The 27,249-nt window shown below is 37.1% G+C and overlaps 1 protein-coding gene and 1 long non-coding RNA gene across 3 annotated transcripts in view; both read right to left on the bottom strand.

Moving 5' to 3' along the window:
- Positions 1–25,665, bottom strand: part of LOC131076134 (dihydropyrimidinase) — an 80,439-nt gene extending 54,774 nt beyond the window's left edge. Inside the window, exons 1-2 of one of the 2 annotated variants that reach the window (XM_058013198.2) lie at positions 25,314–25,665; positions 25,065–25,229 (exon numbers count right to left, since the gene is read on the bottom strand). In XM_058013198.2, the coding sequence (XP_057869181.2) occupies positions 25,065–25,229; positions 25,314–25,427 (279 nt within the window). In that variant the 5' untranslated portion in view covers positions 25,428–25,665. The remainder of the gene's footprint in view (positions 1–25,064; positions 25,230–25,313) is intronic. The other variant, XM_058013206.2, reaches the window with a different exon arrangement.
- LOC131858965 (uncharacterized) lies at positions 14,433–24,718 on the bottom strand. Its single transcript, XR_009359079.1, has 3 exons — positions 23,457–24,718; positions 22,463–23,315; positions 14,433–14,510 (listed from the first exon to the last, which is right to left on the bottom strand). It is a non-coding gene; the product is annotated as an uncharacterized LOC131858965 (long non-coding RNA).
- Positions 25,666–27,249: the final 1,584 nt, after the last annotated feature.

Consider the following 27,249-nt stretch of genomic DNA (forward strand, 5'->3'; position numbering starts at 1 on the left):
TTGAAAATAAGAGTGAGATAAATAACGGTGGGATGTAGAAAAACATGTAAGATACTGGAATAATATATAGCGTAAAAGGAGTTATTTTCAAGTAAGATCCAAAGAGGTAGACAAATGCCATTATAAACTATTCAAATGACAGACTTAATTGTTCATTAAATTGTTCTGCAACAGCCTTGCTCCAAGAGGCTGCTATGACACACGTGCACAGTCCAACAATAAAAATCCTTATTGGTAGCAATGTCATTGATGATGAGGATGATCCCAGTAAAGCAATCTCCGGCATTAGATGGTTTGTTCCCTTCCTACTGAATGATGTGAGCCTAAACCTTTCCCTGTTGTGTGTGGAGGAGATGAAAAGAGAGAAATTGCAGAGACCAACCAGTTAAAGTAAGAAAGCTCGTGATAGGTAGATTAACTATCTATAAAACCAGAGCATAGAAAAGTAGCTCATAATGCTATAATCAACAAGAATATGTGCATATAACAACTACAAGGTGAACAAAGACAACAAATGATATCCAAAGACTTGCTTATTAAGTCCACTAATTGTGTAGTAATTATAGAGACAATCTTGCTTGAAATGTGCAAAGAGGCTTCCATGTTAGAAGCAAAGAGAGATACGATTACACTGTCATATCAAGCTCTCTAGCTCAACTACAAAAAATATCCTCTTGCAAAAACAATCAACGCATCAGGCTCTTTAGCTCAAATGTTCAAAATTTCTCTCTTGTAAAAAGCATGTAGGCTATTTATAGACCTACTTAATCAATCCCACAATAGTTTCCCTCCCAAATTTACATTTGAATTTCAAATTTGTAGAAGGACGACAGCTCTAAATCTTTTAGTGCCATAATTGTTTATGTCAATGGTTGGGAATAGCTACAAGACCCTCTATACCTGGTCTATAGAGTCTGCCACCTAGCTTTTGAACTTCTTGTTGGTTCAAAATTTTGTACACTTGGGGAAATATACAAAATTGTGGTTCAACCACAGTGTGTGAGTAAAACTCTCCTAATTAAGGGAAGGCTCCCCCTATCTAACTACAACTTTAAAAATAAAATGGGATGGGACAGCACTCTTTCTTCTTCTTTCAAGAAAGCCAATATCCTTTTCTCTTCACAGAAAAGTGATAGCAATTTAAACTTTTGAAATGAAATGAGAGAAAGGAAATAAAGTTTCCTGAAAGCTCAAAGACTTCCGTCACTTCCTTCGGGACAGGATAGCAATATCAAACTCAAAGTCTTGATTATATGAAGTCCTAACTACCCTTTTCTATACTAACGCTATCAAGAACAAATTATAACAGCTCACAGACTGGAGTATCTTATTCTTTTCTACATAAAACAATGGGAAGTAGTATAAGCTCAAAGACTCACAGCTATTTCTCACAAAATCTGCTTCTAAACTCTCTTAAGAATATGTGCAAGCACAAATACTTACAGCTCCTCTCAAAAGAATATTTATTCTAATTTATATTAACCTCAAATACTTGCAGCACAAAGACTGCAAATCAAATTCGATTAAGTTCTTTGAAGAAACACTTGCAAGAAAGATAATATAGAACACAAACTCAAGAATGTAGCACAAAGACTCAAAGCTTGAACAATTTCCTTCTATTTCTTTCAATTCTTGAATTCACACATGAAAGCTCAAAGACTTATTTGCTGTAAATTTGGCAGAGTTTTTGCTTGCTTTCCAAAAGATAAAGATTACAATAGACCCCTCAAGTATTTATAGAAGAGGAGTCTTGAGAAAAAGGTGGGAGGATCCTAACTAACTTGAGAGATTCTCTCAACCACCAAGACTTATTCAATAACTAACTAAGACGTATTCCAACTACAGTCCTAACTGAACACAACTTGTAGTTGCCTTACATGTAATTACAAAAGTGCAAGTAAAGACTTAACTTGCAATTTACAAAAAGTTTTTTTTTACATGCAACTTGTCAAAAGAAAAACTACAACTAAGAGATTACAAATCTGGAAAAATACAACTAAGTGTTGAAAAACACTTAAGCTGCAGCATGTGAAGACATGAATCCTTCCAACTTCTGGATGATCATTCGTAGTTCAGCGAGATTCAATTTGTGGGTGTTCTTGGCAACAACCATGGTCTTCACAATGGTATCATGGCATCGAAGAAGCATAGAGTCGTTCTTCTCCAAGATGGACTGGATTTCGTGCAAAAAGATTCGATGTTTCATCAGATGCTGAATTGAACCAGCTGAGAATCATTCGCTCCTCCATTCATTATGAATCCTCATCTGTAGATCTGCGAGCACTTCTTCTTCTGGTATCAACTCTCCATTCTGACTCATTATGTTGCAAGAGGCCTTCTCACAATGGGAAACAATACCTTGGAATACTTCACCCCGCAATCTCATTGCATCATCAATCTCCTCAATGAGGGATTTGAGAACAAGGGCTTTATTCTCCAAAAGTTCTTCAAATTCCAAGTACATGACCCTGGAAGGAATAATGGCATGCTCCTAAAGAACACTCAAGTGTTGTTGGGGCATGGTGCGCCAAATTGTCAAACTACCTTCAACCCTTTCCAAATTCTGTTTGGAAGTGTCGGAGGTATGATTCAATTTTTCTTCAATGGTCTCCAACTTAGACATCATTTGGAAAATGTCTTTCAGCACTTGTGCACATAGATCATGAAGTTGATCCACCCAAGAATCCAACGCTTGTACTTTTTGAGCAGCTCTTTCAACTCCCCGAATTGATTCTTGGGAACCGAAAGAACTTGTAGGATTACTCCCTTCACCAGCAGGTTTTGTAATTTTATGAATAGCTACAACAAGTTGCCGGTTCTCCTCTTCAAGCTTGGCTTTCTTTGCTAGAAGTTCATCATACCGTTGCACTTGTGAGGCTACGGATTGATGGGCATCATGTTTGACCACTTCATGCGTTTGTTTATCCAATTCAATCCTTGTAACTTTGTAATCAGCAGCTCGCATTTCCTCACGTGGCTTATCCTCAAGGGGCTCAACAATTTCTGCCACTTTCATTTTATTGCTATCAACAGTTACTCTTGAGATTGTCTTGGCCTTTTTAGCAACCTTGGGCCTAGACTATTTGAGTTGCTGATAGTCAAAGACATCAGAAGAGATTTCCTGAATCTTCCTCTTTGGGGTAAAAGAACTAAGCCATGGAGGTAAAACAACTAGTTCTCCTCTAGTAGCTACTGAAGGCGAAGGAGAAGCAGTTTCTGTTTGAACAGCCGTGGTCACCCTAGGAGGAGTATCTGTTTGGATGGCGACCATGGTTTTCTCAGTAACCAATGGGCATGAAGATTGCCTCATAAATTCTTCAAAGCCAGAAGTAGAGGTATCAATCTCTGACAAATGGATACATGCAGGAGTATCCTCAGGAATTTCCAGCGAACTCTCTTGTAGATGACCAGGCGGCGGCTCAACTGCTGAAATAGGAACGGCATTCTGAGGAGAATCTTCCACTATTATGTCAGGAGGAGAAAGAGGCATCTCAATGGAAACTGAGGAAGGAATCTCATGAGGTGAGTCCGAAGCTAGAGACTTAGGAGCATCATCTGATTGTTGTCGTTCTTCTGGATTATCAGGATCGATCACATGAACATGAAACCAGGACTTTTCCTTTCCACGAACTGACGCCTCCTCACGAGGAAGCACTATTGCCCGACTAACCCGCAATTTGATCCTGGTGCCTAAAGATGATGCACCTTCCTTGTTGTCAATCTGAATCTCAGACTTACGTCCAAGAGGCCCCGTAGAGTCATCTTCTTTCCCAACCTTGATCTTGATGAGTCTAACACCATTACCTTTGAGCCAAGTGTTGGTGTTAGCCAAGATAGGCTGAAATCTTTCAAGAATGGATGTCCATTCTTTATGCAACCATTGGATTAAAGGAAGTGGGGCTTCCTCAACCCTTCATGAGACATATTCTAGATCAAGCACATGACCATCATCGATCATTCCTTGCGGAATGTCCACCAGGTTCAGATCAATAACTTGCTCAAGAGTAAGCCTGCAGTAGTCCATTTTGAGAACCTCCAAATCTGTATGGAGATCTACCCAGATATCCTCAATACGATGCACGTGCACGAAGGACTTTTTGATCTTTTCCTTCATACCCCAGTAATCAAAATTTGCCCTAGACTTAAACCTTTTGAGTTTACTCTCTCGCATCTCAGTCTCCATAGCTTTGGCTTTGACGGATGTGACAAGAGAATACCGGCCAATTTTCAATGGGTTTGTTGTAGAGATCCCCATTCCGACCTTATGTCTAACAGATTGATGAGCGTGCACGGCCATGATCTGTCTTCCCAACTCCATAAGAATGATCTTATCAGTCGGATATCTAGGGCGCATATATGGTTGCCCGCTGTAGCATCCGACCCTCACATAAGTGAAAGTTGGGAATTGAAGAAACAAGCACCCATACTCATTGACTCTTTCCCATGCTTCATTTGACACCCTTCTGTTCTTTAGAATCTTGTCAAATTGGCACATGAAGTAACCAAAGAATGCATCTTGAACTCTTCTGAAATGTAATCCATTGGGTCTCAAAGGCAGCTGATCATAATATTCCCACACAGGTATAAGCGAGCAGTCACCCTTGGTAGAAAGACCAAGGAAATGTCTGAGTGACGCTGCCAAATACACTAAGTATGAATTCATGTAGAAAGTCATGGTGGTAGGGACTGCGGCAAGTTGCTCGCACAAAGCATCACTGATAATCTCTCCCCATGATATATGATGGGATTGCCTTATGAACATGGTAAACTGATACATCCAGGGTTCAAAAACATTAGAGTGTTCAAGACCCATCATCCTGCTGAGGAGAGTTATGATGTCTCCAATTTCCCACTTAAAGTCACAATGGTACAATTTAGCCCACCTTGAGAAGGCGGCTCATGGCTCATGAATCCACCTGTTGATATGACGTTTACAGTCCTTTTCCCTCTTGACATAGTACTCGACTGCACTATACTTTGAAATTTCCATATAAACAGGTGCTAGTGGTATTCTGAAGACTTTCTCAATTGTATCTGCATCAAGGCGGATTATTACCTCACCATCATCATTTTTAATGGTTCTTGTCTCCTTGTCAAAGCGATGGGTGCAAGCGAGAAAAAATTCAGGTTCTAGGGCAGTGTTGACGTGTATTTTGTACACAGCCTAACACAGAATAAAATACCCAAGGGTACCTTATCCTCTCTTGAATAAAGTTTCCGAATGCTGAAGATATCGCGAAAAGGATCAATCGGAGAAACTTCAAGGTTCTTGTATGTAGGATCTCTACGTGTGGATAAGCTCTGTGTGGTATGATGTGATTTGCTGGAATCACAAGGGGACTTACATTTGATGATTGAACTTCTGATTTGCCTTTGAATATTGCTGGAACACAGGATCTTACTGCCTTAGATTTGAAAAATGGAAAAAAGATGAGGGCGAAGAGAGGATCTAATCCTAATACTAAGAATGTAGGAGCAATGATTGATCTTTGATGAAACTCTAACTAGGTCTTGTTTTGACATCGCAGGACCATCTCCACAAGGCTAGTGCGATCTTCGAAGGAAAGTTTTATGATGTTCAAATCATCACTGCAGGCATAGACACCATCAGGTTGATGCATATCAATGAAGAAGTGACAATTGAAGTTAAGCTTAGGCTGAATGATTCCAGTTGACTACACAAGGCAAGTCTGCAATCAACAAACTGCTAGTAGTATGGATATGCAAATTTCACCATCAATCAAGCATATTTCTTCCACTCATCTAATAACATGAAATCAAATATGAGAAGTATAAAGACCATGCAAATTGTCGAATCGACCCATAAATTTCACCATTTCTTCAATGAAGTTACAAGTCTTTTACAACAACATCTTGGCAACAATCTTTGCCTTCTCTCTCTACTCTACTCTAATTACTATTCTATCAACTAGCTAACTACTCTATATTTGCTAACTGCTTCCAACTATTTCAACTCTCTAACTGCCTTTACAAAATGAAATGCCAGGGCTTATATAGTGCCCTCAATACAATTCGATGGCTTAGATCAATTCGAGATCAATGGCCAAGATTCAACAATGAAAACCCTAATTAGGGTTTGTTACAACCATTACATAACATTTAATGCTTGACCAATGATAAAATTGTATTGCTTGGACACATGTCCTCTCTAAAAAAAATTCGACCAATGGATAGCCAGGGTAGGTACATCGGAGTTTGTGCCACCTTCCATGAGTCAGGTACATTGAATCTGGACATGCTGAGGTGGACCACACTGACTGGAGAAGTGATGACTAGGATGCCACCTCGTCTGACACTTGTAACTTGGTAAATATTCAACTTGATGTTGTTGAGAAGCTAGCTTTAATTAATTCTTCTGGAACTATCTGCTTCTTCAACGAACCCTTGCTCTGACTTCTTGTGTCCTTGATTTGCAGGATGATGATGTACCTCGCCTTGGAATGCTAGACTGGAAGAGGTCGCCCTTGTTGATGTTTGATCGAAGAAAGCCATCCTTGATGATGCAAGGCTGGAGGAGGTCGCCCTTGTCCCTTGTTGATCTTCTTGGAGGAGACCGTCCTTGATCTGGCTTGATTTTCCTTGAGGAGAGCCTTCCGAATTGTAGATCCTTCGAGCTTGGGAGTCGCCATCTTGATACCTACACAACATTTCAAAATTAGTAATATATCTTGAAATCTAAAAATTAAACTTTAAAAGGAAGATTCAAGATTTTAATTAGGAAACTTCATGATAAATCTTGAGTTATCATTTCCTAATTAATCATGCAATACTTAGACTTTTCTAAAAAATGTCTAAAAAAAATCAAACCTTGAATAAGGGTGTCAAGATGATTTTGCCATACCTCTTCTTGAGAATTAACTCTAAGAAATGATGTAAAAATAGATGAATTTTGCTAGGCAAAGTGTAGATCAAAGCTCTCCCTTGGATAATGCACCTTCTTTAGCTTGGAAAAGAACTCCACCTTCCTCTTCAAAAATCTGGAGATTTGCCTTCAAATGTCTTCAAAAAATCTAGAAATTATCCTCCAAACTAGCAAGAAATACGCCTCTCCAATAGCCTTCAAGATGAATTTCGCCCTCCACTAGCTTCTCCACACTTAGTAAAAATTCGCTCCACTTCTCTAGATTTCGCTCCTCAAATTGCTCTCCAATTTCGTACTTCAAAGGATGATTGAATGATTTGAATTGTGAAACAACACCCCCAATATATAGAGCGCTCACCTTCCATTTACCCATGAGGCCGACTTGGCAAATAAAAGGTAAAATAATGCCTTGTGCGCTCCACATTATAATTTTAATTTCACAAAAAAAAAAAAAAATTTTAAATGCCTTTATAATAGAAATTCGATTTTTTGAGGCCCAAAATTAATTTATTAAATGCCAATTTAATTAATTTTTTTCAAATATTCCAAAGTTAGCAAATTTTGTTGAATTTCAAGGAATGTCAACGTTCAATTAATGCAAAAATGAAGGATATCATCAATTTCGCCCTGGACCCTTGGTGAAGGCCAGGAGCGATTTTTCAATCTAGACCTTGCATATCTCCTTTTTTTCGTCCAAAACTTCATCTAGGCATTTAAATGGTACTTTTAATTGGAGCTTCGAGTTTAATTTTATTTGATCTTTAGGAGGAGCGTACCTTAGGACATTTTCACCCTGGTCCCTTGGTGAGGGACAGGAGCGATTTTTGTCTTTTGGGTTAATTCTCTCCTTTGTGGCCCACTCAAGTTATATTCAACGGACAGAACTCGCTTCCCTTGGCCTCCTCAAACCGCAAAATTACTTAAATCTTGCAATGATAATGCAAATTTGGATTTCAAGCTCCGGTCCTTCAGTGAGGGACAGGAGCGCTTTTTGCATTTGTCATCAAAATTTGCAACTCTTACATCTCAATTCCACCTCGAAGCATCTTAAACATCATTTCAAATCCGCGCCTTGGCTTAGATTTGTCCAAACTTGGCGAGAAGGACTGGATATTAGGTTTTTTGCCTTGGTCCCTTGGAGAGGGACAGGAGCTATTTTGCAAATCCAAGCTTATCCGTCCTTTGTTAGCCTTCCAAATTATATTCAATGGATAAATCATGTTTTCCTTGGTCTCTTCAAATCATAAAATTGTCTTGATCCTGCAAGAACAGTGCAAATTTGAAATTCAAGCTCCGGTCCTTCAGTGAGGGACGGGAGCACTTTTGCAATTACAAGCCAATTCGTCCTTTGCTAGCTTCGAAAATTATCTTCAACGGATCGATTGTGTCTTCCTCCACCCACCTCAAACGCGAAACTTGCTTTTCTCTTGCCCGAATCTTGTCTTGAGGGAAAATCGCTCTGGTCCCTTGGAGAGGGACAGGAGCGCCCTTTGAAAATAGCCCTGGTCCCTTGGAGAGGGACAGGAGCAAACTTGTTACTTAGGCAGATTTTCTTCATTGTGGCGTACTTAAGTTATATTCAACGGGCAAAACATAACTCCCTTGACCTTCTCAAATCGCGAAACCACTTAAATCTGGCAAGGATAATGCAATTTTGGAATTCAAGCTCCGGTCCTTCAGTGAGGGACAGGAGCGAATTTTGTCCTCAAGGCCAAATCACTACAATTTTCATCAAAAAATGTCTTGGCTAAGGAAGATATCATCTTACTTCATGCTATGAATAAAAGTTAATGTCCAAAAAAGGTCTAAAATTGTGCATATAAAGAAAAGCGCTCTGGTCCTTCAGTGAGGGACAGGAGCGAATTTGACCTTCTAGGCAAAAACTTCATCATTTCATTGTTTTTGATCAAGTCTGGATGTTCTATCATGTTCATTTTGTCCTCCATCATGCCTTTGATGTCTCAATTTGCTCAAACAAGGTCAGGAATGACTCCACTAAGCTTTTTCGCTCTGGACCCTTGGTGAGGGACAGGAGCGATTCGCCTTGGTCCTCCTGGGATGGACAGGAGCGAAATTCGCTCTGGATCCTCCGTGAAGGACAGGAGCGAAATTTGACTTTTCGAACTCTCTATCAGGATAACTTTTATGGAATATAACATTTAAGTATAAGAAAGAAGAAAGATAGACTTATACTTTAAGTTATATTCCATATATACTTTTAGGATGTTTGAGAGTGGTTTCAGACCTCCAGGAGTTATATTGCAAAATCTAGTTTTTTGAGGTTTTTCAGTTTCCAGACTTAGTCAAATTTCAGGATCAGGACATTCCAGACTTAGCCAAATTTCAGGATCAAGACATCACTCAAGCCGGACTTGCTATCCATGTGATCCCCTGGGCGACACTCAAAATGCAAAGGCCAACTAACAAAACCCTAAAAGACCAAAAAACAAACCCTAAAAAGCAAAAAAGCAAGGGTCCCCATTTGCAATGGGGCGATGTGTGAAAACGTCACAACAGGCAGCCACTGGAAAAGAGGATGCGTGATGGATGTATCTGTCCAATAGCTGCTGCATATTACTATCATGCGGATCCTTCACTCTCTTGACGAATTCTGACATGTCCACATGCCCTATCTTCGTGTCTTTTATGTGATCCAAAGGAGAGGAAACTTGCGAAGGCGAAACTTCATTTTGGTACTTGTCATATTTATACTTCATCTTCTTCGGAATAGGAGAGGATGGTAAATCTGACATTGAAGGATAACTTGGCATACTGTGATGAAGACTTAAAAGTGTTAAGGCAACATCATAATCTGCTGCAACTAACATTTTTCCTTCTTCAAATAGGAAGAACTCCAACCCTTGCACTTCACGAATTTGTGAGAGAAAGATTTGTGAGAGAAAGATGGGAAATAAATGGGAGTGGTGGAAATTTGACTTTGACCAATTTCGGATCTTGGGGAGAGTTTTACAAGTATACAAGTTGGGAAGAATGAACATGCAATCGGACTTTTAAAACTTGAATGCAAGTATACTTGTAAAACGGAAAATGGAGAAATGAGTGAAAAATGAGATTTAGGCTTGTGGGAAATGACGTGAACGGAAAGTACGGATATAAGCAATATGGATGGATAAAAATAGGAAGCTTTTGGGAATGTCATTTTCAAGAAAATGGGAAGAACTTTGGACATGCAATCCGGTTCTAAAAACCCGATTTTGGAAGGATGGGTATTTTTCATCTTTGCAACTTGGAATTTCACTAGAAGATGGTTAAATTCTTATTACCATAAGGGAAGATCAATTATTTTCATCCAACTCATAATTCACAAATTGCTTTGCAAAGGGGAAAATCTCTCTCACAAAACCGATTTTGGGGCAAAACCAACATATACACAAATTTACAACTAGAACAAGAAGACAAGAAAACAAGAAAAAGAAACAAGAAGAAGAAAAGAAATCATACCTTGCTTTAATCTGAAATGCCTCTTCAAAAGATGATCAATCTTTGAAAGAAGAGAGGAAAAATCTTAAATAGAGAAAAAAAAAACCGCATTCCAAGACCCTAACCACATTTTTGCCAAAACGCCATAGGCAGCAAAACGTGGCACAAGATACAAGTTTATAGAGCCAAATCGCTAAGGAGGAACCACGCCTAAGAGTCCCAAAGCCAAATGCCTAAGGGAGAAGTGAAAACGTGGCACCAAAACCCCCCAAAATGCAGCTTGGAAGAATCACGTGGAAAACGGTTTTTGCAGAAAATGAGGGTTAAACCGTTTACCAAATCAAATGCAACGTGTTCTTAAACTCACAAAAATTGCCTTGCAATAATATCGCCTCCTTACTCCATGAATCTCTCCACAAAAATCGGGAAGAATTTGTGGCAGAATTGTTTTAGGAGAGGAAAATCGGGTTCTTGGGAAAGACTGATAAGTTTCATTTTACATGCAATAGAAAAAATCGGGTTTTTATTCTCATATTACAAGTTTAAAATTTCACTTTTCTTTCAACAAGGCAAAATCGGGTTTTATAAATCCAATTGCAAGTTTAAAATGCCTCCATTTTCACTTTATGAAGCAAATCGGGTTTTTTAGACACAATAGCAAGTTTAAAATTTCACTTTATTCCATTTCTAAGCAAAATCAGGTTTTTGAGAGAGAAATACAAGTTATAATAACTTGTAAAGGGAAAATAAAATCTCTACAACAAGTTTTAATAACTCAACACATGCAATAGGGGAATAAAATCCCCATTACAAGCAAAAAAACTCTAAAATATGGATTTTACAAAAGAATTACAAGTGACCTTTAAATCTGTAATTTAAAATTAACTTGTAACTTATCCCAAAAATCCCTATTATGACTTAAAAAGCCAAAAAGCATTAAGGGGGAAATAAAAAGTAAGTTACAAGTTCTTTTTTCAAAAAGTGCACATGTAATTAGCTAAAAATTGCCCTACAAAGACTAAAACAAAGGAAAACATTAAAACTTGCAATTTAAGGAAAATTTCCCACCTGCAGTCAGGGAGAAAAAACCCGAAATTGAAGAAAAGACAAAGCAAACGAACCCATAATGCGATGAAATTTGAAACGTGGTTGGAGGATGGACTAAGGATTAAGCAAGTCCAAAGGCGAAGAAAAATTATGCCTCGGGAAGCGTGTCCTAGAGTAATATTTTCATTTTTTGACAAAAATTTTATGTAATGGTCCTTCATTTTTGAAAACAAAAATGAGGACAACACTTCTCAAGACATTGGTAGGTGAAATTTTTGTCTTGGTGCTACCCAAGCACTAGCCATGAATATTGGACCACATTGTTCTAGGAATTTCGAATTTCCAACATGATGAATGCCACGTGTGCTATTCTAATGTTGTAGACTCTCTTAGGATGATGCAAGGAGGCTACAAGAATCACAATTGCAAAGCCAAGATGCAAAAGATGTCGCTCTATGTTGCAATAGTCGCACATCATGTAGGTTGTCAAATGAAATCTTTGGTGGCAAATCACACAACATATGTGTTATCTTTGAGAAATTTTCCTCTCTGCCTTTTCATAAAACCCTAAGAGTGCACCACGTGTCCTTAGTAAATAAATGAATTATATTGAAGACAAAACCCACCAATGTTTCACAAGGTACTCTTATCTTTGACTTCTTCATAGCCTCACCACATGTCATCATGCTAGGGTTTATTGGGGAAAATGGCTCTGCTTCTTTTAAAAGTCCCACAAAACATTAGATTAAATCTATTTTGGATGATCAAATTACTTGTGTTCTACAAGACTTGGAACCTTTTCAAACTACAATAGGAGACCAAAACTACAAAATTGGATTGAAATGAGTAGGTTCATGAATGCCACATGACATTTTTATTCATTGAAGATCAAGGTGAGATTGATCTACTACCTATGGTGAAGAATTCACTACGATATTGGCAACCCTTAGGGGTCCTTTCACTTGTACAAGGAAAGGAACCCAAAAGTTCTTATCCATTAGGCATAGAGTCAACCCATAAAAACAAAATATCAAAATTCTCTAAATTCATAGGATACCTTTGCTTATAAATGGCTTAGGGAAGCCATGAGTTTGCCCCAATTTTCATCCTTGGGCAAGTTGATCTTGCTGAATATATTATACCTTTTCTCAAGCTTCAATGTATGTTCATAAGATATCTATTGGGATTGAAAGCTAGCAATCTATACAAGGGTCCCCAAATCAATAGTGGGCTTGATCACAACCAACATTTCCTCCAACATTGATGAAAGGGAGAGCCCATCTAGCTCAAACTCATTGAGGACTTAATTTCAAATAGAATATCTAATAACACTTGGAGGTAACATTTTGTCTTTTGAGTCCATCAACAAGGGGAGGTCATGCTTGACTAGCATTGTGATGTAAACTTGGACATCTGCCATTGTGTGAGCAACAACTACAAGCTAGGCCTTGAACTACTATATCATTTTGTCCTTATCTAGGACATCATTGGTTTTTTGGGTAGAAGCAAATCAACTCCAAGTTTTGGAGGCATTCAATTCTAGGGGATCTACATTGTAGAGCCTTGTGATAGCACCATGAGCATTACCGAGGACATGCGAGAGTTGGTTCTCTTGCATCAATTTCTTTTTGCATCATTGAGTAAAGAGTTTGGGCATAGTCTATAAAGTGGAGGGCAGGAGTGAAGGCATGTGCAATTTGCTCAATTTCTTTGCAATAGGCTCTTTAGAGGGCATAGATCAGCGCAAGGGACCCCACTGAGAGTTTGACCTCCTCTATCTTGGTATTAAGTTGTTGGATCTCTTTTTTTCCCTACTGAGCCTCTACTCCAAGTCATTGATCTTTTCAATGAGAACCTTGATGGTTTGCTTCTATGTCTCCATCTAGGTCTCAAGCTTGACAAGTTGGTTCTCTTGTGTGCTTAACTTTAACTCCATGGCTCCCATCACATTTGCTAAGGCATAATGCTATGTCACCTAAGCTTTTAGCCCATCTACCTAATTGGTGAGGAAGTTGATGGTATCTTTCTTAGTGACACCTATCCTTTGGCAGCTACAAGATCCAACCTAGCTCCGATGAGCTTTGTTCTGGCTTCTAAGACACGCTTCTCCACATCCTTAGCTTACCCACCTTTTTCTTTGTAGCCTTATCAAACACTATGGATAATAGTCCCTCAAGAGCCTTTACCTTCACCTTGGTAGTCTCAATTATCTACTATGCCTACTTCAACTTCTCTCCCTTTTCTTCAATTTTCTCTCCAAGCTAATGAGAGATGAGTCAATTGCTTTGGCTCCCTCCAAGAGGAACTTAACCTTGTCTTGCAACCTACCTAGCATCCTTGATGCTCATGTTTATAGCCTCTAGCTAGTATTTTGTGGGTTGCATTTGTCCTTCTGGCCTATCTACCAAGGGAGTTGTTGATGGGGAAGTTTGCACTTCCCCCAACATAGAATAAAATACACAAAGTATATCCTATTCTCTCTTGAATAAGGCAATCGTGTATGCCTTTTGACTATCCAAACAAGATAACCTCAAGGTTTCTAGTGTTAGGTCCTGACTAAACTTTGGATAACCTAGTAGTAGTGTGATTTGCTAGCAATCACAAAGGGAATTACACATCCGACAAGCTGATGTGCATCTGATATGGCAATCTAATTAAAAGCTTCACTTCTCAAACTGGTTAAAAATAAAGAGCAAAGGGATGGGATTCGGAGAATCTAGGGAAAATGATATTAATGGTTGATTCTGCAGATAGACAGATTTCTCATAAGACTAATTTCTGCTTAACCAGAGATAAACTCACAATGTCACAGAAATAGTGCGATCTTCAAAGGGAAATGAAAGATTTTCAGATCATGAACATTCATTTAGATACCCAATTGTGGCACAATCAAAACAAACATCCACAATTGAACTAATAATGATAATAGGCTCAGACCAACCATGCACAAAGACTAATAGTCAACAAATCTCCAATGGTATGAACCAGAAATTGATCAGATATCCTCACAGTTCACCATTAAATCACTGAACTTTAACTAATTTTGATGAAAGAAACTATGCAAACAAGTGAAGGTAACTAGCAAAACATTATACTTCAATGCTTGATTCATTTGCTTCAACTGCTATTACAACAATCTCTGTTTTGTTACTACTTACTAAGATTGCCATTAGTTTTATGTTCAAAGTTATTCTATATACTCTAGTCGGTTAACTCTACCAAAATATGCAGTCGGTATGAACAGCATAGTCCGTAATAGAAGAAAGTAGTCACAGAGCCCAGTAAGCACCGAGCTGTCTACCGAGTATCTTTTCATGTTTACCGAGCAGCAAAGATGACACACCAAGTTGATATTCACCGAGTGAAACATGTTACCAAATTCATTGAACCTAGACATACATATGAAAACGTGTTACAAGATCGAGAAACATCTAACCGTTATCACATTGGAAAATGCACTTAAAGATTGTGTATGATTTTGAGGTCATCTAACCAATGAAATAATTTGCATGGTTATTCATTCGATAAATCATGTTTGTAAGATCGAAGCCATGAATGGATCACCGTCATAAGAGATCTATTTATACAGCATGAATTAAGGATTAAAAAGTTTATGTGCATGAGTGTAAGAAGACTGTTACAGAGACACAGAGGTCACCGAGAATGTTTTCAGAGAACAGTTAAAGAACAGAGTAAACAGAAGGGTTTATCGAGTTACTATATGGGTTACCGAGGTATGCTATAAGCAAAGTAACTTATTCTGAGCACATAGAATCTGCTATAACATTTCAGATGTAAAGTTGTAGATATTTGTAATGATTTTATTGTAATATTTTGAAGTTGTAAGAGAAACCTTTAACAGGGTAAAAGACTCTAATCAAGTCTATAAATTGTAAAGCCTCTAACCAGGTGCAGCATTTAGTTTAAGTGTTGTAAAAATCCTTTAGCAAGGTAGATCTAACAGATCTTGATACTCCTAACAGGGTAAGCTATCAAAAATAGCTAAACATGTAGCTCTAACCGAGCACCTTTATTATTGCAGTAGTGAAGTTGTGGGTGCCATCCCCACCGCAGTTTTTCTCTCTAACCAAGAGTTTCTGCGTAACCAAAATATAAGTGTTATGGAGTGAATTATGTATGATTGTTATCTATTTGTTTTAGCTTTATGTTATGTTACTGCCCTTTTCAATTTATGCATAATAGTAAAGATATTGTTGAAGAAAAGATTTGAAGTACTGATTCACCCCTCCCCTCTCAGTACATTAGCTTTCCATATTGGGCCTAACAATTGGTATCAGAGCTTGAATCTTGGAAAAGGGTTTAACTACCTAAAGAGAAAGATCTTACCAATGGAAGGCTATAAACAATCTCGGAGGATTGTGTATCTACAAGAAGAGCTGGATCATGCCAATCAAGTGATTGCAGACATGCAAAGACAAATGCAAAAATCTCTGAAAGTAAGAAGAAGATTATTTGATGATTTGCAGGACTCTCAAGAGTTAGTGGAACAAATTGAGACATCATCTGAGAACAGTATATCTGAAGAGACTGAAGAAATGATTGGAGTATTGAAAGAAAAGAACAAAGCACTGGCTAATCAACTAAAAGAAATGAAAAGAGAACATAAACATTTCAGCACACAAATGACTAAAAATCTTGATGCATTAAGGACAGCTAAGGATAAAGTAAGAGATCTAGAAAAAGAGAAACAACAGCTTGAAGCATTAGTATCTGAAAAGAATGATGAGATCATAAGGTTGATTGGGATTCAACAAAATCTATCAGATCAACTAGGTTATGCACATCATGAAGCAAATCTGAGAGATGATAAGAATCAAGCATTAAAACTTGAGGTATCAAGGTTAACCAATGAACTTGAAACAGAGAAAAAATCCATAGAAACACTGAAGAAGAGTTATGAAGCATCGAAGATGTTGGATGAGTAACTGAATACAAGACGACCCAACAAAGATGCAGGACTCGGTTACAAAGGAAAAGACTCTACCGAGAAGGGAATCCATACTACCGAGAGAGGAGAATCATCAAAGTAAGCAGGAATCAAGAATAACATCAAAAGAAAGAAGCCTATTTGCAACTACTGTGGAAATCAAGGTCACACTACCAACATGTGCCAAATCAGAAAAGGTAAGCAACCGAATGTCATTAAGTCCAATGGTTATTGTTACAATTGCAATAAATATGGTCACAAATCTAATCAATGTAGGACAAAGTCTGTTAACAATTATAAGAATACAAAATTCAAAGGGTTTTGTAAAAACTACAATAGATATGGACATAGTACCGAGAAGTGTTGGTTTAAGCAAAAGAACTATATGTGGTATGCACACCGAACAAACACAGGAAGCTACCGAATTCACAGAGATCTTAACCGACAATATGCTGCAATACCATGGGATTACAATACAAGGATATGGTGTGAATGTTGTGGAAGATATGGACACATAAGTGCCAACTGCTTTATAAGGTTTGGGATGAACAACCGAAGATCATGGAGAAATCCTGGAATGGCATGTTTTCATTGTCACAAAGTTGGACACTTCGCTGGAGATTGCAAAGATCAACCTAGAGAAGACACTGAAGAAATAAAAGAGAAATTTAAGATGATTTGGAAAAAGAAGGAAATTGTGTCAAATGAAGAGAGCACCTTACCTACCGAGTTAGGTGCACCTATTCCAAATTAATCGGTAAAGGTATGAAGGGACTGCATTCTCTCAAGATTAAATCTTAACAGTTCCTATTCTACTATGTACTTAATTCAAAATCTGCATAGCTAAGATGTATTAGTAAGTTTGAAATTCTATCAAAGTCTTTTGGAGCATTATACAAGAAACCTATCAAGTCGGTGAATGAAGGAAGTTTGGTTACTCGGTTAAAGCAAAAAAAAGGAGAAAGAAAGTTAAGTGGAACCGAGTGCATTTAATGTTTTTGACCTAACCTGCACGGAGACCGATAAGGTATATTGAATACTTATAGCATTTACCCAGTCATTTTTCAACTCACCAAGTTTTCAAGAAAGCAGAGAAGAGCGATTCAAAGGCGATCAAACCTCCTACAAAGCAAATTCAAGGTATTTACATCAATCCCAACGCATTGTTAAGCTGATTTACTGATCGTATCTAGTTGCCATTATCTACTAAGTATAAAGCGTCAATCGTTTGGAAATCCTGAAACCCTAAGGATCCTTTGTTAGCTTTTATCTGAAATCTACAATGGCGCCTAAGATCCAAGATCCCATTGTTGTCAAGAATGTAGAGAAGCCCTCACTAAAATACTCTTTGACACCCAAAGTTGCTTCTGAACCAGATGATAAAACCGCTTTTTCACTCATCCTGGATAGAGTGTTGTTAGTCGAGGATGTGAGATTCTTCACCAAATGTCGTGTTGAAAAACTCGGTCATGTTGAAATCAAAGACACCTATGATGCGCTGTGTACCAATGGTAAACTGAATAGCAAGTATGAGCACATCAAGATCAAGGGATTAACTGAAGCCCTAACCTATCCCCGTGTGTTCAAACCCCAGTGGGTCAAGTTTGTTCTAAGCAGAGTTCATGATGATTTCATGTGGCTAGAAGAGCAACCATTTAAGATTACCAAGGAAATCATTCATCTGATTACCGGTTACCCCATTTATGATCATGCCCGAGCCCAAAAGATGATATAACAGAAGGAATTGATCAATTTAACTGGAGTGGAATTAGATTGCAGAGGATTGAAACTGAATAATGTCACAGATGAAGAACTAAAATTTGCCATTAGAGTAATTGGTTACTGTTCCTTCCAATCAGCAAGGGAAAACAATGTACCCTGTGCAGCAGTACACCTAGCATACAAAATTGTGAAAAAGGGAATGAAAGACCTATGTGAGGTATTGCTGAAGAACCTATTTGAGAATCTGAACACAATTAGGAAGCCGAAGAAGAACAACTCGGCTAATACACTAAAGTTTGGATCTCTGCTTGTATGCATGTTTTTCTACCTTGAGAAGTTTTTTCCAACAGTCGGTAAAGTTGTTTGGGAACTACACCGACCAATCACCCATCAGATCAATGACTTCATCAAGAAGTTAGGTGATAATTTCAATGATATTATGGATGATTACTTCAGTAAATTTCAGGAGAAAATGCATAACAGGTACCGAATTCCACCCAAGCTAGTGGAGAAATACAAAGATGACATTTGTTTTAAAGTAGACACTAATTACTGTTATGTGAATGTTGTGGAACCAAGAACTCAATCTTTGCCACCTATGGGTTATGAGATTGACTTTGACATCACACAATAGCAAATTGATGTATTTCTTGCACTACCAAGGCATGCTACTGAGCTCAGGTATGGAACATACGAAGAAGTGAAGGAAAAAGTAAAAATGAGCATTGTAGTACCCAAAGCTACAAGAAAGGCAACAAAAATGATAAAGGCATTAACAAAGAAATTTGGAGAAGACTCTTCCTCCACACCTGATAAAGGCACTCTAGTAGTTACTGAAGAGGAATCTAAAGCCCAAGAGGCAGCTATGACACTAAGCACTGAATTGCCCAAGGGAAAAGTGTTGAAAAGAAGGAAACTGGACACATCAAAGACCTCACCAACCCCTCCTGCTAAGCGACCCAACACAAGAGCATCAACAGCTTCACCGAGTAAGAAAACAAAGAATGTTACTGTTCCAAAGGTAACTAAAAGTTACAAGAAATCTACTCGGAGACTCATTTTGGCAAAAGAGTCTAGTGATACCGAATCTGAAGATGCAAGCAAATTTCAGATTGTGAAGAGCAAGAAGGTAAATGTACATAGTGTTGAAAACTTTTGTGCTAATCTGAAGGAATATGGTGGATTTGGATCCTTCAGATATGTTAAATATGAATCTAGAAATGATACAGAGAAGAGACAAATTGAAGAAGCTGTCATCTGTACACTTCTAAAATTCCGAGTGGTCCCATTGGAAGTATCTAATTCTCTTCCAAAAGAATTGTACGAGCATATTGACAACAGGTGGAAATATGCAATGGACACAGAAATGCAAATGAGAGAAAGAAGTCTGGTACATCTCTTTCCAAACATGTCGGTAGATGAAATCAGAGAGTATCTGACAAACTACCACAAGCGTTTCCAAATCAAACAAAGAGCTTTAAAATTGATGAATGAACTCTACTTAGATGTAGAGAATGAAACAAAAGAAAAATGGCAGGAAATCTTTAGAATGAAGGATGCCAGTGAGCAAGCAGAAATTGAAATAGTAGATGTCACCGAGCAAGATCATGATGTTACCGAGCAAGACCCTGCAGACACCATTCAAATAGATGAAGATATCATGGATACAGAGGCACCGGAACAGGAAATGATAGAAGGCAATGCATATGCAAAACTTGTATCCAGCAAATCCGTTTTGGAACAAGTTCAGCCTTATCCACCGGTCAATCAACCTGTCTCAACTGAAGCCCCTCAAGATACTGAACAAGGTGTAGAAGTTCACAATTCTACAACAGGAGAAGGTGCTTCTCAAGCAACCGGGGAACAACCCTCTCAAGCACCGTCCAACACCGAAAATGTTGCAACTGAGACAACAAGTACCGAGACACCAAAGGACACTTCAGAGGCTAAAGTAACCGACCAAAGTGTTGCCTCTACCGAACAACCTACCGAGAGTCAACTAGCCTCACAAGCCATTGTCCTAGTTCAATCGGTGAAAGGTAAAGAAAAGAAGATGAAAAAGCATAGTTTTAAAGTTGATTTGTCAAAACCAATAGTGTTGCCCAATGTAGACATAGCAAAATTAAAGGGGCAAGCACTCATTGATTTCGGTGAACTATGCAAAGCAAAGGCCGAATAGGAAAAACAAATGGCCATTCAAAAGAAAAATAAAGTACTTCTGAAGGTAAAAGCACTCCTAATAGATATGCTACCTGAAGCTACAGTATCAACTGATGCAGCCATCCACATTCAACTGGATGAACTCCTAACAAAGATAGAGACATCTGGAGTAGATGCATCTAAGTACTTGAGCAAGATAAAAGACAAAGAGCTCACTGCAAAGATGATAGAAGAGGTACAGAAAGCTATCGCTATTGGAAAAGTTAAACTTGTCAAATTTATTGCTGAGTTGACTCCTCAACTCAAGCACATTCTTTATTTATTTCAGAAACTCTGCACATTTTCTTTATTCATTAAAGACATTAAGAATAAAACAGAGACAATTGAGAAAGAGATCACCGATCTCAAGCAAGTTGACCACAGAGCCAAATTCAATTCAGAATTTTTACACGAAGTTACAACAGCTTATGGCTCAACAATTGGACCAAAGAAATGAAGAACACAAGATCAGGATGGATATAATGACACTTCAGACATTATTTCTTCCTCATCTTTCATCCGTCCAAGAACAGATCAACCGAGCAACCTCCTTATCTACTACACAAGAGGGAAGCACATTAGATGGCTTAATATCATTATTGGTTGATATTCAAGCACATAATTCTTTAATGGACAGTGTAAAGAATGCACTCTCTCTCACTCTCACCGAAGCACAGACCAAATACAAATCCATTTTTGACCAGTTACCACCCCCGAATGGTAATTAAATTTTGATGTTTGTCAAAAAGGGGGAGTGATATGATATAGTATTAGGGGAGTGATATGATACAGTATTGGGGGAGTGTAGTATTCAAAGTATCAAACAAAAGGAGTATAGTATACAGGGGGAGTATACCGAGCAGAGTGAGCAGAGTACTCAAAAGCAGCACACAGATCACTAAGGATGCAAAATCAAAGTTTTGTACAGTATATTGATAAGGGGAGTATATCCGAATAAAATATTTCATTGACTAATGTATATATTGTTAGTTAGTCAAATTTTGCAAGTATATAGATTTTTGAGATATAACTTTGAAAGTAGTTTTTGTCAAACATCTCAACTAATGTCAAAAGGGGAGATTGTTACTACTTACTAAGATTGCCATTAGTTTTATGTTCAAAGTTATTCTATATACTCTAGTCGGTTAACTCTACCAAAATATGTAGTCGGTATGAACAGCGCAGTCGGTAATAGAAGAAAGTAGTCACAGAGCCCAGTAAGCACCGAGCTGTCTACCGAGTATCTTTTCATGTTTACCGAGCAGCAAAGATGACACACCGAGTTGATATTCACTGAGTGAAACGTGTTACCAGATTCATTGAACCTGGACATACATATGAAAACGTGTTACAAGATTGAGGAACATCTAACCGTTATCACATTGGAAATTGCACTTAAAGATTGTGTATGATTTTGAGGTCATCTAACCAATGAAATAATTTGCATGGTTATTCATTCGATAAATCATGTTTGTAAGATCGAAGCCATGAATGGATCACTGTCATAAAAGATCTATTTATACAGCATGAATTAAGGATTAAAAAGTGTATGTGCATGAGTGTAAGAAGACTGTTACAGAGACACAAAGGTCACCGAGAAGGTTTTCAGAGAACAGTTAAAGAACAGAGTAAATAGAAGGGTTTACCGAGTTACTATATGGGTTACCGAGGTATGCTATGAGCAAGGTAACTTATTCTGAGCACATAGAATCTTCTATAACATTTCAGATGTAAAGTTGTAGATATTTGTAATGATTTTATTGTAATATTTTGAAGTTGTAAGAGAAACCTTTAACAGGGTAAAAGACTCTAATCAAGTCTATAAATTGTAAAGCCTCTAACCAGGGGCAGCATTTAGTTTAAGTGTTGTAAAAATCCTTTAGCAAGGTAGATCTAACAAATCTTGATACTCCTAATAGGGTGAGCTATCAGAAATAGCTAAACATGTAGCTCTAACCGAGCACCTTTATTATTGCAGTAGTGAAGTTGTGGGTGCCATCCCCACTGTAGTTTTTCTCTCTAACCAAGAGTTTCTGCGTAACCAAAATATAAGTGTTATGGAGTGAATTATGTATGATTGTTATCTATTTGTTTTAGCTTTATGTTATGTTACTGCACTTTTCAGTTTATGCATAACAATAAAGATATTGTTGAAGAAAAGATTTGAAGTACTAATTCACCCCTCCCCTCTCAGTACATTAGCTTTCCATATTGGGCCTAACATGTTCAACAATTCCTACTCTACTCTAATTCTACTTGCTAGCTACTGCTACTTCTAACTCTAATTCTAACTTCTAATCCCTTAAAATGACAGAGGCACTGGCCTTTTATAGACTTTACATTTTGAATCAATGACCAGGATTTAATCCATTCAATGGCCTAGATTTGCCCTCTAGAAACCCTAATAACTTTCAGTTAATGATTTCAACAACTTTCAACCACTTTTCAACTGCTCCCACTACAAGACAAAATAACAGCTTTTGTCACAAAAGAAAAAATAGGCAGCTAGATAAATAACTAACTTTTGGCTTTTCTTGTGTTGTATTAAATTGGGCCCAAAAGTTGTCATTTTACAACAAATTAAAGGCCATTACAACAAATCATATTCCAGCCATCTCTAGTTGTTCCTCCTCTATTTCCGTATGCTTCCTGTAGCACCTCTATAGTTTGTCACTCTCTTCTAGAATTCTGGAAATGGCATGGGTTAGCTTTCTGCACTGTGGTAGTGATATTTCATTTTCATACTTTGTCTTTGGCTCTGAAACGCATTCTTCATCGGCAAATCTTATAGATCCCACCATCAGAGCCGTTTATGTGAGCATGTTGCTCTCAATCTTCTTTAAATTTTTAACTCCTCTACAGATGATCCCTCTTCCTGTAACTTTTCTGCAAATTTGCCTCTTCACTTTGATCACATGCTCTGTATCCTTCACCCTCCAGCTCCTTTCTAGAAATTGCTCCTTGTTGTGATCATACCTTCAACCTGTGCGCTAGATTCTCCATCTTTTGGCTCCATCGGTGGTATCTATCTCTTCAATCTTTTCATCTCTCTGACTCCTTTTGGTGTTATCCATCCTGCATATAAAAGTAGTTTTTATCACTTAAGAACTTTAAGAATTTCTTAGGTTTAGGATTGATCATCAACATCCAAAGACAATCTTCATTTGATCAGAAATCATCATATTTATTTTACACATTCCAGTTGAAGGATCTCACTTTGAGGAAATTTAGTTGATATGCTCCTTTCAGGAATTTTGGATTCCTCACAAATCCATTGGCAATTAGCCTCCTGTTATGCAAATGTAGCCTTTCATCTTATTGGTCATCATTTCGGACTGAAAATCGGGCCTTAGGAAAGTGTTTGAGGAATCTCAGACATTGGAATGCTGTTAGGAACTTTTGTTTCAGAACTCAGACCCTAAGATTTTACTGTGAAATTTAGACTGTAGATTGGATACCCTGTCAGGGACAAATTTGAACTGTGGACTGCATTTGGAAATCTGCACCTTGCTGCTACATAAACTTAGACCTCGGAAAGAAGATTAGAACTCTCACTCAAAGCAAACTCGGACCTAGGACTCGGATTAGGATATCTGATTTGAAACTTGGTCCTCAGAACATCTCTGGGATATATTTAGAAATTGGGAGCCCACCATACATCTCGCTGCAAACTCAGAATTAGGAACCAGATTGCGAATGTCTACTCAAAATTCGGTGTTAGAAGAGTTTTAGGAATCCAAGTGAAAGCTTCAATTAAGCTGGTAAGTGCAAGAACTCAAAGTTAATCGAGAGGGAAAAAACTGAGCATCACAGTTCAAATTCAATGAGGTCGATTTAGAGTTAAAGGCTACATGAAAAAAATCCTTGAAGTCAACGGAATTTTAATTGCAAGGCAGATCTAAATAATAACTACCAGGAAAAAAAACAGAACTCAATAGCAACTCTTGAGTCTCTCAGGGAAGTAATTCAAAGTTATTCTATGTCTAAGTGATAAGTAGGTGACGATTGCTAGGATTATGAAAGAAAGATTCCAATGTAAGTTATGTCTATGTTTATGTGTGTATAGACACATACACATACATAATACATGTATACAAATAGATATACTTAGGTGCTCTTTTTTCCACAATGTTAATACATAGAAATAATGATAGAAAGAAATTTTAATTTCGTTTCTATTTCATCCCCCTGTAAATTATTGGAGAATATCTTATATCTTTTTGTCCTTTTGGAGGATGTTCTGGACACATTTAAAGGCACACTATAACAAGGAGAAACACAAGTACTATCGATACAAATCATCATGATGACTCTTCTACCTATGAAGAACTCCCCAACATGGATGATTGGAGGAATGGAAATAATAACAAGAGTAATTCGGACAATACTTTGTATACCAAAGTCAAAGATATGTAACTTCATGTAATTGATGTTATGTAATAAGGATGAAATCTGATTAACTTATATGACTGCTACTGTAATTTATAATTGAACGATGCATTTCAAAAGTCTATATATAGACCAATTTGATTTAAATATAATATTATGTGTGAATAAATATATCTATAACATATAGAAAGATTATGTATGTTATCTATTACTGAGAGGATGAAATCTGGTTAAATAATAATGACTACTATTGTAATTGAAAATTTCTTCATTTGTTAAAACAATTTAAAAAGCGATCAAGGAAAATTTGGCATATCAAACCTAAACTAGAAGCTGATGTGCCAGCAATAAAAGAATTCAAAAATTCCCTTCAAATGGTGATTTCCTTGTAAATGAAATGGTTTCCTTCATACCCACTAGTAAGATTCAACTAACCTTGATGTTAGGTTGGACTAAAACAATAATACCATCTTCAATATAAACATCCGCCACCTGCTGGCTCTCAGCATTAACTACAGTTCCTCCTTTAATTAACAACTTTGAGGAAAGCTTGTAATCGGTGCATGGCCATTCATCCCCAGTGGCGCTACCTGTGCACATCTGACAGTGGATGAAGATGAATTAGAAATCGACAGAGATTATAATTACCATAAATTTCATAAGGTAAAATATTTTACTGTTTACCCCTTGGTCAGTCCATCCATAGGTGATCTGAAATTCAGATAAAAGAAGTCCATAATATATTGCCAGTAAGAGCAATACTGCCCTTTTGCGACACGGATATGCTTCCTCTCCCATGCCTCTCAATTCCTGTGCTACAATGAATCTAATCTCAATCCATCTTCTTAAGAGGTGTTTGGATTATGGAATCTTGACTTCAACGAAGAAGACGAAGTGTGAGGGGCTCCTCACGTCTATAGAAGGGTGGCTATTGTTGACCTTAAGATCGAACGAAAGTGATGGAATAGACTGGATCTAGACTTGAGCACTACCTTCGTGTATTGTGGCGCGATTTTTTTAAGAGAGATCTGTCATAGTGTTTGATTGATAAACGTATAGGCAACATGAAGATTTTTTTAATTTTTTTTTAATTGACTTTGTAATTAAATCAAAGTCTTTTGGCAATGTAAAGAATAAATGAAATTGAGAGAGACAAAATAGTTTAATTTTATTCTAGTCTTTTTAAAATAGTTCATGAAGGATGATTAATTATAATAACTAATTTATGATTAAAATTTGATTTTTATAATTAAATGAATATTATAAAAAATATTAAAGATTTATTTTATATTTACATGGAGTTGTGATTGTGGTATTTTTTTTTGGAAAGTTTAATCACGGGAGTGTAGTTTTATCTAGTATTCTTATGATCTTCAATACAAATGTGTATATATATTTAAAGATGGATGGTGTTGAAAAGTAGCTTAAGGAGATTGTTAGTGTTTGGTGGGAATGTGTGGAAACTTCCTCAATGACTAGTAAATATTCATTGTCGATGACTACGTAAGAATACATGTGAATTATATATGAAAGATGCTCAGATGACAAGTTGATTGGGTAGTATCTCCTTATATAAGTGTTGATGTAATCCAACGGAGATTATAATGCTTTGATATGATGAGATAATCCCTTGTGAACTAAAGACCTAAGGATGTCTCTAAATACAAGATCTTAGGTGTTCAATGAGAAAAGCTTTAATGTGCAACCTAACAAGTAATGCTCATTTTCTTTGAAATGATTAACTTAGAAAAACATAAAATTATTTTTGAATTGAAATATTATACCATGGTTTTATGAAGCCATTTTGTTCAAACACTATTATTTCTACCTAATATTTTTATGAAGTTTTATTTTTTTAATATTTGTTTTTAGTGTAACGGTTTAGTGAATGTTACATTTTTGTGTAAGAATTTATTTTTAGTATGTATTTTATTTGATTTTGAGTCCTTTTATGGACAAAGCTACAAATTTACTAATTATTATCTTAATTTGAGATGTTGGTGGCCTTGATCCCTGATTCTCAACTCAAAATTACTTATAGGCTCATGTTGACCTCCAATTAGCACTTACCCACCAAGTACAAAGTATACAAATTTGCATACTAAGATGTTGAATAAAACATCACAATCCTAATTCATTTTGAGATTATTGGATAACAATGGCATTCACTAAGATGTTTGGAAAGAATGTTTCGAGAGAATGTGTGGAAACTTCCTCAATGATTAGTAAATATTCATTGTCGATGAATATGTTAGAATACATGTGAACTATATATGAAAGATGCCTAGATGATAAGTTGATTAGTTAGTTTCCCCTTATGTCAGTGTTGATGCAATCCAAGTAAAATCATAATGCTTTGATCTAATGAGATAATCCCTTGTGAACTAATAACCTTGGGTTGTCTCTAAATACAAGATCTTAGGTGTTCAATATGAAAAGCTTTGATGTGCAACCTAATGAGTAATGTGAACTAAGTGCATACTAATATGTTTGGAGAGAATGTGTAGAAACTTCCTTAATGACTAGTAAATATTCATTGTTAATGAATATGTTAGAAAACATGTGAACTATAAACAAAAGATGTGTAGATGATAAGTTGATTGGGTAGTGTCCACTTATG

Source organism: Cryptomeria japonica, chromosome 10, assembly GCF_030272615.1.
Source record: "Cryptomeria japonica chromosome 10, Sugi_1.0, whole genome shotgun sequence".
In the NCBI taxonomy this organism is placed as follows: Eukaryota; Viridiplantae; Streptophyta; class Pinopsida; order Cupressales; family Cupressaceae; genus Cryptomeria; species Cryptomeria japonica.